The 12,698-nt window shown below is 45.6% G+C and overlaps 1 protein-coding gene across 1 annotated transcript; it reads left to right on the forward strand.

The window, feature by feature from the left end:
* The first annotated feature begins 789 nt into the window (after positions 1-789).
* On the forward strand, positions 790-12,411 carry LOC139534905 (SLAM family member 8-like). The gene is made up of 7 exons (XM_071334440.1): positions 790-1,085; positions 10,548-10,850; positions 11,089-11,358; positions 11,520-11,639; positions 11,846-11,877; positions 11,988-12,065; positions 12,195-12,411. The coding sequence occupies exons 1-7, from the start codon at positions 1,013-1,015 to the stop codon at positions 12,273-12,275; spliced, it is 957 nt and encodes a 318-aa protein (XP_071190541.1). The 5' UTR covers positions 790-1,012; the 3' UTR covers positions 12,276-12,411.
* Positions 12,412-12,698: the final 287 nt, after the last annotated feature.

Here is a 12,698-nt window from a genome sequence, read left to right on the forward strand (position 1 = left end):
TTTATGATGTCATATACTCTGCAGGAGTTCTGAGGAGCTAGTAACCTACGTATGAATGACTACCAGTTCTCCCATATTGCCTCCTCATCCTACAGACAGGTCATAACGATTAATGACATTAGTGGTGTATGACTCTGACTGATATTTTCAGTGTCCCTGCATGGTCCGGAAGGTCACTGTTCCAGTTAGGGGGTTTCTGTGTCTATGTGTTAATGTCTAAGTGGTCAGACAGACAACCGGCAGCCAGGTCATTGTCACTGCTCCTGAGAAACAGTCACAGGAAGTGACATCACCACAAGCTGTTATATGAAACGTAGAAGGGGGGCCTCTATCAGTAACCTGGGACCCATTACCTTCCGAAAAAGTTGTCAGGTGTTTCATGTCCCTCAGTCACACTGACCTATGAGCATGCAGAAGAAGTCATGCAAACACTTCTGCAGACATATGAAGCCAAGATCAAACTGCACAGACACTGTTATGACATTTTTGCTCTCTCTCGCTCGCTCTCTCTAACCCCCCCTCTCTCCCCCCTCTCTCTCTCTCTGTCTTTCTTTCTCTTTCTCTGTCTCTGTCTCAATCTCGCTCTCTGTCTTTCTCTCTCTTCTCCCGAGCCCTCTATCTAGCTCCTTCCTCTTTCTCTGCAACATTGAATGGTCTGCTCATAAAGTAACAAAGCTACCGGTATCTGTGAAACACCATGACCATTAACCACACAACCAGCAGCAGCTAGGAAACACATGCACCAAAACCACCACCATCACACTGATCAACACAGTGACAGACCCCAAACACACCCACGCCTCATCTTCTAACTCTCAAGCTGAGTGAAGAGGTAGAATGTGACTTATTTTTCAGCTAACATACAGGAATTATTTTATAGAACAGCAGCCCTCATCAAAAGGAAGTCTCTGCTCTTTCTTCTCTGTGTGTTTTGGATAGTCAACTGCTAGCCGTCAGTGACAGTGAAAGACAAGGACATACAGCCAGAGGAAACAGCCAACACCTTAAAGAGATGTCTGGTGGTCCCATCTCCTGCTTCTCCAAACAGGGAATACTACTTCTCCTACTCTCCAACCTCCACTATGGTAAGTTCTGTAACTATTCTTATTTATTTCAACATTTTAAACACAGTAGAACCATCAATGAGGATGACACAAACAAGTTTAAAAACGTATCCCCATTGTGGTCCTCTTGAATATACAATAAAACAAAAATACAGTGTACACAAGATAACATGAAAACAAAATACATCTCAAATACATCTCATGAATAGAGAGGAACCTGTAAAAGGAATAAAATAGATTACCAAGTAACGTTCATTGAAACAATTATACATGCACAGTTTTGAAGCATTTTGAACATAAACCATGTCTTAAAGGTATATATCAAATCAAATCAAATCAAATTTTATTTGTCACATACACATGGTTAGCAGATGTTAATGCGAGTGTAGCGAAATGCTTGTGCTTCTAGTTCCCGACAATGCAGTAATAACCAACAAGTAATCTAACCTAACAATTCCACAACTACTACCTTATACACACAAGTGTAAAGGGATAAAGAATATGTACATAAAGATATATGAATGAGTGATGGTACAGAACGGCATAGGCAAGATGCAGTAGATGGTATAGAGTACAGTATATACATATGAGATGAGTAATGTAGGGTATATAAACATAAAGTGGCATAGTTTGAAGTGGCTAGTGATACATGTATTACATAAAGATGGCAAGATGCAGTAGATGATATAGAGTACAGTATATACATATACATATGAGATGAGTAATGTAGGGTATGTAAACATTATATTAAGTGGCATTGTTTAAAGTGGCTAGTGATATATTTTTACATAATTTCCATCAATTCCCATTATTAAAGTGGCTGGAGTTGAGTCAGTATGTTGGCAGCGGCCACTAAATGTTAGTGGTGGCTGTTTAACAGTCTGATGGCCTTGAGATAGAAGCTGTTTTTCAGTCTCTCGGTCCCTGCTTTAATGCACCTGTACTGACCTCGCCTTCTGGATGACAGCGGGGTGAACAGGCAGTGGCTCGGGCGGTTGTTGTCCTTGATGATCTTTATGGCCTTCCTGTGACATCGGGTGGTGTAGGTGTCCTGGAGGGCAGGTAGTTTGCCCCCGGTGATGCGTTGTGCAGACCTCACTACCCTCTGGAGAGCCTTACGGTTGTGGGCGGAGCAGTTGCCGTACCAGGCGGTGATACAGCCCGACAGGATGCTCTCGATTGTGCATCTGTAGAAGTTTGTGAGTGCTTTTGGTGACAAGCCGAATTTCTTCAGCCTCCTGAGGTTGAAGAGGCGCTGCTGCACCTTCTTCACAACGCTGTCTATGTGGTTGGACCAATTCAGTTTGTCCGTGATGTGTACACCGAGGAACTTAAAACTTTCCACCTTCTCCACAACTGACCCGTCGATGTGGATAGGGGGGTGCTCCCTCTGCTGTTTCCTGAAGTCCACAATCATCTCCTTTGTTTTGTTGACGTTGAGTGTGAGGTTATTTTCCTGACACCACACTCCGAGGGCCCTCACCTCCTCCCTGTAGGCCGTCTCGTCGTTGTTGGTAATCAAGTCTACCACTGTAGTGTCGTCCGCAAACTTGATGATTGAGTTGGAGGCGTGCATGGCCACGCAGTCGTGGGTGAACAGGGAGTACAGGAGACGGCTCAGAACGCACCCTTGTGGGGCCCCAGTGTTGAGGATCAGCGGGTTGAAGATGTTATTACCTACCCTCACCACCTGAGGGCGGCCCGTCAGGAAGTCTAGGACCCAGTTGCACAGGGCGGGGTCGAGACCCAGGGTCTCGAGCTTGATGACGAGTTTGGAGGGTACTATGGTGTTAAATGCTGAGCTGTAGTCGATGAACAGCATTCTCACATAGGTGTTCCTCTTGTCCAGATGGGTTAGGACAGTGTGCAGTGTGGTTGCGATTGCGTCGTCTGTGGACCTATTGGGTCGGTAAGCAAATTGGAGTGGGTCTAGGGTGTCAGGTAGGGTGGAGGTGATATGGTCCTTGACTAGTCTCTCAAAGCACTTCATGATGACGGAAGTGAGTGCTACGGGGCGGTAGTCGTTTAGCTCAGTTACCTTAGCTTTCTTGGGAACAGGAACAATGGTGGCCCTCTTGAAGCATGTTTGAACAGCAGACTGGGATAAGGATTGATTGAATATGTCCTTAAACACACCAGCCAGCTGGTCTGCGCATGCTCTGAGGACGCGGCTGGGAATGCCGTCTGGGCCTGCAGCCTTGCGAGGGTTAACACGTTTAAATGTTTTACTCACCTCGGCTGCAGTGAAGGAGAGCCCGCAGGTTTTGGTAGCGGGCCGTGTCAGGGGCACTGTATTGTCCTCAAAGCGAGCAAAAAAGTTACTTAGTCTGTCTGGGAGCAAGACATCCTGGTTTTCTTTTTGTAATCCGTGATTGACTGTAGACCCTGCCACATACCTCTTGTGTCTGAGCTGTTGAATTGCGACTCTACTTTGTCTCTATACTGGCACTTAGCTTGTTTGATTGCCTTGCGGAGGGAATAGCTACACTGTTTGTATTCGGTCATATTTCCGGTCACCTTGCCCTGGTTAAAAGCAGTGGTTCGCTCTTTCAGTTTCACGCGAATGCTGCCATCAATCCACGGTTTCTGGTTTGAGAATGTTTTAATCGTTGCTGTGGGTACGACATCGTCAATGCACTTTCTAATGAACTCGCTCACCAAATCAGCGTATTCGTCAATGTTGTTGTTGTTGGACGCAATGCGGAACATATCCCAATCCACGTGATCGAAGCAGTCTTGAAGCGTGGAATCAGATTGGTCGGACCAGCGTTGAACAGACCTGAGCGCGGGAGCTTGCTGTTTTAGTTTCTGTTTGTAGGCTGGAAGCATTAAAATGGAGTCGTGGTCAGCTTTTCCAAAAGGAGGGCGGGGGAGGGCCTTATATGCGTCGCGGAAGTTAGTATAACAATGATCCAAGGTTTTACCAGCCCTGGATGCGCAATCGATATGCTGGTAGAATTTAGGGAGTTTTGTTTTCAGATTAGCCTTGTTAAAATCTCCAGCTACGATGAATGCAGCCTCAGGGTGTGTGGTTTCCAGTTTACATAGAGTCAGATAAAGTTCGTTCAGGGCCATCGATGTGTCTGCTTGGGAGGTAATATATACGGCTGTGATTATAATCGAAGAGAATTCCCTTGGTAGATAATGCGGTTGACATTTGATTGTGAGGAATTCTAAATCAGGTGAACAGAATGACTAGAGTTCCTGCATGTTGTTATGATCACACCACGTCTCGTTAATCATAAGGCATACACCCCCGCCCCTCTTCTTACCAGAAAGATGTTTGTTTCTGTCGATGCGATGCGTGAAGAAACCAGCTGGCTGCACCGACTCCGTTAGCGTCTCTCGAGTGAGCCATGTTTCCATGAAGCAAAGAACGTTACAGTCTCTGATGTCTCTCTGGAATGTTACCCGTGCTCGGATTTCATCAACCTTGTTGTCAAGAGACTGAACATTGGCGAGTAGTATGCTAGGGAGTGGAGCGCGATGTGGCCGTCTCCGAAGCCTGACCAGAAGACCGCTTCGTTTGCCCCTTTTACGGCGTCGTTGTTTAGGGTCGCCGGCTGGGATCAGATCCATTGTACTGGGTGGAAGGCAAAACACAGGATCCGCTTCGAGAGAGTCATATTCCTGGTTGTAATGATGGTAAGTTGACGTTGCTCTTATATTCAGTAGTTCCTCCTGACTGTATGTGATGAAACCTAAGATTACCTGGGGTACCAATGTAAGAAATAACACATAAAAAAACAAAATACTGCATAGTTACCTAGGAACGCGAAGCGAGGCGGCCATCTCTGTCGGCGCCGGAAGTTATTTAAACTCCCTAGTGTATTGACAGATGTTATATGGTTTGGTACACCATTCCATTCCTCTGCACCAGTGTTTAGGAAAGAGCTTTTTCCAGCCATGCTCCTATAGAGCATAGAGAAGCACTTCCGGTTGGAGCGAGTAGTCGCATTCCGCTTCGCTCCACAGGTAGTATTTTATTTCATACATTTCATTTCATTTCATTACAGTACAACGGTTTGATTTGTTTGATCTTAGCTAGCTACATAGCCGTCTTTGTATCAAAGATAATTGTGTAGTTTAGAGTAATTATTGAGGTTCGCTAGCCAGCTATTTTCGTCCTTCTAACGTAACGTAGTCAACACTGCTAGCTAGCCAGCTAGCCAGCTAGCCAGCTAGCCACCGAATAGCAGCACTGTATAAACTATTACATTACAACGGAACGACTTGATTAGTGTAGTGTTAGCTAGCTACATAGTTGTCTTTGCTGTCTTTGTATCTAAGATAATTGTGTAGTTTAGAGTAATTATCGGTTAGCTAGCCAGCTATTTTCGTCCGCCGCGCTGCCGTTCTCCTACCTAGTCAACACTGCTAGCTAACACTGCTAGCTAGCCAACTCCTACTGAATAGTAGCACTGTAGAAACGATTACATTACAACGGAACGACTTGATTAGCGTAGTGTTAGCTAGCTACATAGTTGTCTTTGCTGTCCTTGTATCCAAGATAATTGTGTAGTCTAGAGTAATTGTCGAGGTTACCTAGCCAGTTAGAGGTTACCTAGCCAGCTACACTTTCAAACAAAGTCAACAACGCAGCCACTGCTAGCTAGCCTATTTCACCAGCCAGCAGTACTATATCATTTTAGTCAATAAGATTTTTTGCAACGTAAGCTTAACTTTCTGAACATTCGAGACGTGTAGTCCACTTGTCATTCCAATCTCCTTTGCATTAGCGTAGCCTCTTCTGTAGCCTGTCAACTATGTGTCTGTCTATCCCTCTTCTCTCCTCTCTGCACAGACCATACAAACGCTTCACACCGCGTGGCAGCTGCTACTCTAATTTGGTGGTCCCAGCGCGCACGACCCACGTGGAGTTCCAGGTCTCCGGCAGCATCTGGAACTGCCGATCTGCGGCCAACAAGGCAGAGTTCATCTCAGCCTATGCTTCCCTCCAGTCCCTCGACTTCTTGGCACTGACGGAAACATGGATTACCACTGATAACACTGCTACTCCTACTGCTCTCTCCTCGTCTGCCCACGTGTTCTCGCACACCCCGAGAGCTTCTGGTCAGCGGGGTGGTGGCACTGGGATCCTCATCTCTCCCAAGTGGACATTCTCTCTTTCTCCCCTGACCCATCTGTCTATCACCTCCTTTGAATTCCATGCTGTCACAGTTACCAGCCCTTTCAAGCTTAACATCCTTATCATTTATCGCCCTCCAGGTTCCCTTGGAGAGTTCATCAATGAGCTTGATGCCCTGATAAGTTCCTTTCCTGAGGATGGCTCACCTCTCACAGTTCTGGGTGACTTTAACCTCCCCACGTCTACCTTTGACTCATTCCTCTCTGCCTCCTTCTTATCACTCCTCTCCTCTTTTGACCTCACCCTCTCACCTTCCCCTCCTACTCACAAGGCAGGCAATACGCTTGACCTCATCTTTACTAGATGCTGTTCTTCCACTAATCTCATTGCAACTCCCCTCCAAGTCTCCGACCACTACCTTGTATCCTTTTCCCTCTCGCTCTCATCCAACACTTCCCACACTGCCCCTACTCGGATGGTATCGCGCCGTCCCAACCTTCGCTCTCTCTCCCCCGCTACTCTCTCCTCTTCCATCCTATCATCTCTTCCCTCTGCTCAAACCTTCTCCAACCTATCTCCTGATTCTGCCTCCTCAACCCTCCTCTCCTCCCTTTCTGCATCCTTTGACTCTCTATGTCCCCTATCCTCCAGGCCGGCTCGGTCCTCCCCTCCTGCTCCGTGGCTCGACGACTCATTGCGAGCTCACAGAACAGGGCTCCGGGCAGCCGAGCGGAAATGGAGGAAAACTCGCCTCCCTGCGGACCTGGCATCCTTTCACTCCCTCCTCTCTACATTCTCCTCTTCTGTCTCTGCTGCTAAAGCCACTTTCTACCACTCTAAATTCCAACCTTCTCCTCCCTCCTGAATCCTCCTCCCCCTCCTCCCCCCTCCTCCCTCTCTGCGGATGACTTCGTCAACCATTTTGAAAAGAAGGTCGACGACATCCGATCCTCGTTTGCTAAGTCAAACGACACCGCTGGTTCTGCTCACACTGCCCTACCCTGTGCTTTGACCTCTTTCTCCCCTCTCTCTCCAGATGAAATCTCGCGTCTTGTGACGGCCGGCCGCCCAACAACCTGCCAGCTTGACCCTATCCCCTCCTCTCTTCTCCAGACCATTTCCGGAGACCTTCTCCCTTACCTCACCTCGCTCATCAACTCATCCTTGACCGCTGGCTACGTACCTTCCGTCTTCAAGAGAGCGAGAGTTGCACCCCTTCTGAAAAAACCTACACTCGATCCCTCCGATGTCAACAACTACAGACCAGTATCCCTTCTTTCTTTTCTCTCCAAAACTCTTGAACGTGCCGTCCTTGGCCAGCTCTCCTGCTATCTCTCTCAGAATGACCTTCTTGATCCAAATCAGTCAGGTTTCAAGACTAGTCACTCAACTGAGACTGCTCTTCTCTGTGTCACGGAGGCGCTCCGCACTGCTAAAGCTAACTCTCTCTCCTCTGCTCTCATCCTTCTAGACCTATCGGCTGCCTTTGATACTGTGAACCATCAGATCCTCCTCTCCACCCTCTCCGAGCTGGGCATCTCCGGCGCGGCCCACGCTTGGATTGCGTCCTACCTGACAGGTCGCTCCTACCAGGTGGCGTGGCGAGAATCTGTCTCCGCACCACGTGCTCTCACCACTGGTGTCCCCCAGGGCTCTGTTCTAGGCCCTCTCCTATTCTCGCTATACACCAAGTCACTTGGCTCTGTCATATCCTCACATGGTCTCTCCTATCATTGCTATGCAGACGACACACAATTAATCTTCTCCTTTCCCCCTTCTGATAACCAGGTGGCGAATCGCATCTCTGCATGTCTGGCAGACATATCAGTGTGGATGACGGATCACCACCTCAAGCTGAACCTCGGCAAGACGGAGCTGCTCTTCCTCCCGGGGAAGGACTGCCCGTTCCATGATCTCGCCATCACGGTTGACAACTCCATTGTGTCCTCCTCCCAGAGTGCTAAGAACCTTGGCGTGATCCTGGACAACACCCTGTCGTTCTCAACTAACATCAAGGCGGTGACCCGTTCCTGTAGGTTCATGCTCTACAACATTCGCAGAGTACGACCCTGCCTCACACAGGAAGCGGCGCAGGTCCTAATCCAGGCACTTGTCATCTCCCGTCTGGATTACTGCAACTCGCTGTTGGCTGGGCTCCCTGCCTGTGCCATTAAACCCCTACAACTCATCCAGAACGCCGCAGCCCGTCTGGTGTTCAACCTTCCCAAGTTCTCTCACGTCACCCCGCTCCTCCGCTCTCTCCACTGGCTTCCAGTTGAAGCTCGCATCCGCTACAAGACCATGGTGCTTGCCTACGGAGCTGTGAGGGGAACGCCACCTCCGTACCTTCAGGCTCTGATCAGGCCCTACACCCAAACAAGGGCACTGCGTTCATCCACCTCTGGCCTGCTCGCCTCCCTACCTCTGAGGAAGTACAGTTCCCGCTCAGCCCAGTCAAAACTGTTCGCTGCTCTGGCACCCCAATGGTGGAACAAACTCCCTCACGACGCCAGGTCAGCGGAGTCAATCACCACCTTCCGGAGACACCTGAAACCACACCTCTTTAAGGAATACCTAGGATAGGATAAAGTAATCCTTCTAACCCCCCCCCCCCCCCTTAAGAGTTAGATGCACTATTGTAAAGTGGTTGTTCCACTGGATATCATAAGGTGAATGCACCAATTTGTAAGTCGCTCTGGATAAGAGCGTCTGCTAAATGACTTAAATATAAATGTAAATAGAGCAGCGGTCTCTTATTGGCAACACTGGCTCTGGTGTGATGCTATGAGAGTCTCCAATGAAATTAAAATAACCAGACAGGTAACTGGGGGAAAGGTCATGTATCACTTTAAAAACCATCAACAGTTTAATCTGCACCACCACCAGATCAACTGGAAACTGGCACTTTAGTTTGTTTTGGGCCGTTGGAAGTTTGTCCTTCAGATTTTTTGTTATGCCACTGAATCATGAGATACAAGCATAGTCATAGTGGCCCTGTATCAGAGATGTTGCCAGGGTCCTCATTGTCTCTCTATCCAGGAACTTGGCTACCTTTGCCAGGAACCTGGTCCTGGAGTGAACATTCCCAATGGCCTTCAGAGCCACAAGTTCGCATGTCATGTGTTGGTCCCAGTTCACATCCCAATGAATGTAACAGAGCATTTTTCCTTCACCGCTACGTCATTAATTAAACTTGACCGAGAAGTTGGAGAGTTTTTCACTTTGTGTTTGGAACCAAACAGGATACATTCTGTCTTGCCTAAATGGATAACCACTGACTGACTTTAGTCAGTTGGCTGCTTAGGGTCTTTTCAATGGTCTCCTTATTCTAATGTGAAACCAAGAGGGTAGAATCATCCCCAAACAGGATCTATTGCATGTGCTTGCTTGCATGATAAAGTAAGGAAAACCATCAGCTTTCTCTAACTTCCTTGTTGGTTTTTACATGGTGTGTGTTGCCTGTAAGAATGCCTAGTCATCAGTGATTGGTTGGATATCTCGAAACATTTGCTTTATTACTGTTTGATAACACCTACATAATACCTATATTCAGGAACATAACATGATGTATTGATTCTGCAGGAGACCCAAATTGGTCTACACGGACAAGTTCTGGCCTGGTTTAGATCTTATGACCCTGTGCCTAAAGGCTGTCATTCATTACATTTAAGGTCATATGGGACTGTATCAAATTATTGTTTCTATTACATAATATGATACATTGCAGGACTAGGATAACTGCAGTTATGTCTTAAATTCTTCAATGAACTGTAACTGTATTTAGTCTTAATTCATGACTGACATTTTTTTTATAAGGGTTTATAAAACATTACGTCAGACTGATATGTAATTATAATGTTGCCCATGCAGTATATGATGCATTTCTGGTGAATAATTACACAGTAAAACAGTGGTATTTGTACTTGTGAGCCGAGGAGGGGTTATCAGATCCACCCCCACTTCTCTTTTCCTGTCATCTCATCCTGTTCTACTGAATGTGGGGGAGGAGTGGACTTTAATGAAGTAAAATAGGACCCACACACTCAGATACATAAAGATATAAAGTGAAAATATGCTAAGTTCCACGTACAGCATAAATGAAACCTGGAAATGCGCTATATAAATCCAATCCATTATTATCTATTATTGATTAAGTAGGACTTTGTATTGTAGTGTATTATTGTGTAGTTATTCATGTTGGCACACTGTCACAAGTATTACAGTCACACTGTAACAAGTATTAGAGTGTAACAATGAGTAATTACGTCACTTGCTACATCGTACTACATGAATAATTATACAGTAATAAGATCATTGTAATATAGTGTGCAACCATTGACTGATGTCAGAATGTTTTATTTCACCTTTATAACGTGTGTATTTGTGTGTTTCAGGTGTAGGTGTTCCTCTGATCATCAACAAGAGAGTGGGGGACTCCGTGGAGCTGCTGGCAGGCATAGAGAATGGACATTTCAAATCCTTGGTGTGGAAGTATATGGGAAAGGAAATTGCAGAATTCAACTCAGAAGTTGTATATTCACCTGGATCCCAGTTTGATGGGAGACTAAAGATGAACACCAAAAACTTCAGTTTAACAGTCAGAGAACTGACACTGCAAGACTCAGGGGATTTTCTACTTACAGGCGAAGGGGACAAAGGTCAGATTAACAGTAAAACCATCACTCTGAAAGTCCACGGTAGGCTGTTTTCATCTTTTTGCATCCTATTTTAAATATCATTCTTATTTATATCCATAACCATGGCTGATGATCTGTAAACTATAACACAGGTTTTGTGGTTTCATACAGACTTTACTCACCATGCTTTGTTAAATATCATCACATTTTCAAGTTGTCTTTCTCCTGGTGGTATGGCTATGGTAGGGTTCATTTAGAAGACTGATTATGAGTCTTTATCTCTCTCCTGGTTGGTCAGAGCCTATATCCAAGGTGGCGATCCAGACAGACATCAAGCTATTGGCCAACCACTCCTGTACGGTACGGCTGGTGTGCAACGTGTCCTGCTACCCCAACCTTACCTACACCTGGGAGAGAGACAATGAGATCTACGGGGACGCCCAGCAGATTTACTTCTCTCTCTCACCAGCAGAGAGAAACATCAGTGTAAAGTGCAACGCCTCCAACCTGGTCAGTTGGAAAACTGCCTTTGAGACAGTAAAGTGTAGAAATGACACAACCGCCCCAGGTACCTAGATATCATAATAATCCCTTCCATACACTTTTCAGTGTGCTTATACGCTTATGTTGTCAAATATAATATGTAATGCATGTGAATACATTGGATGTATATGATATAGAGCCATTTAGTCTTTATCATATTGTATAGTCTAATCATGTGTGTTGTAGAATATGTGACAGGACTGGTGTGGTATACCATCTATATCGGAGTATCAGTGGGAGGCGCTGTGGTGCTGATCCTCACTGCAGCTGTGGCAATGTGCTACTGCAGGGGCCAAAGTAACACAGGTATGTACAGCTTAGGGGCCTCCACTATTCTTAAGGTGAAATTTCAGGTGGTTCTAGAAGTATTCTTCAGCTGATATGATTTTTTGGGGGGATTTGCTAGAAATTAGAAAAAAGAGTGAGACCCCTCATTAATTCCTGGGTACGTTTGTTGATATCCTGTATGAAATGTATCTGATTGGTTGATATTTTGTTCTTATAAACCACAGCAGATCTAACTGACAACACAATATATGCTGATGTTATGATCAACACAAGAAGTAGAGATGTAAGTTTGCATTGCCATTATTATGTATCTGAGTGTGTGAAGCTGTATGTACTGTATTGTAATGGGCTGTATTTTGATTCCAGACAAGATCAAACAGTCAGGTAAACCCAATATCCATCTATGAAACTGTCAATGATCTGGTTATCCCAAGATTGAACAAGGTAAGATATAAATGGTCATAATGGTAAAATGTATGTGATTGAATGGAAGACTATGTAGTCTACTTTAAGAATAGTCACTACCTTTCTTGATGCTGAAACAGTTTCTTCTTGACTGTCTGTCACATGTAGCCGCAGACTCTGTATGACAAGATCACATTTGGACGCCCAGAAGGCCCCCTTCTCTCCCTACCAGAAAGTACTGTGAGCTGAACAGGATGTTGTCATAGGCTGCGCCTTCCATAGATATAGATCCCTTTGCATCCTCTGCATCTTACACGTGTATATTCTGTAGATAGGCCTAGATGTTACTGCTTAATTTCATCACAACCTGCACTATTTGCTTTCTTTTTCACGATTGTACTCTTCTCCCATTATTAATTATCATATGTACAGTATATCATTGGGCCTTATGCATTTCTTAGAAGGCCTAGTTACAATTAGGAGATTCTGAAATGTGTTGTTCACAGAATAAAAAAATGTTCTACCTTTTTGCGTACCATGAGTGCCTTGCATTTAGAGTGAATTGTAAATAAACACTCATGACTGTATTTGTTTGCGACAGAGACATGATTGTTCTATTGAATGGTTTTGAGTACTCTAGCCTTCACCAAGTGAGTGCCTAAGTGAATATGT

Source organism: Salvelinus alpinus, chromosome 11, assembly GCF_045679555.1.
Source record: "Salvelinus alpinus chromosome 11, SLU_Salpinus.1, whole genome shotgun sequence".
In the NCBI taxonomy this organism is placed as follows: Eukaryota; Metazoa; Chordata; class Actinopteri; order Salmoniformes; family Salmonidae; genus Salvelinus; species Salvelinus alpinus.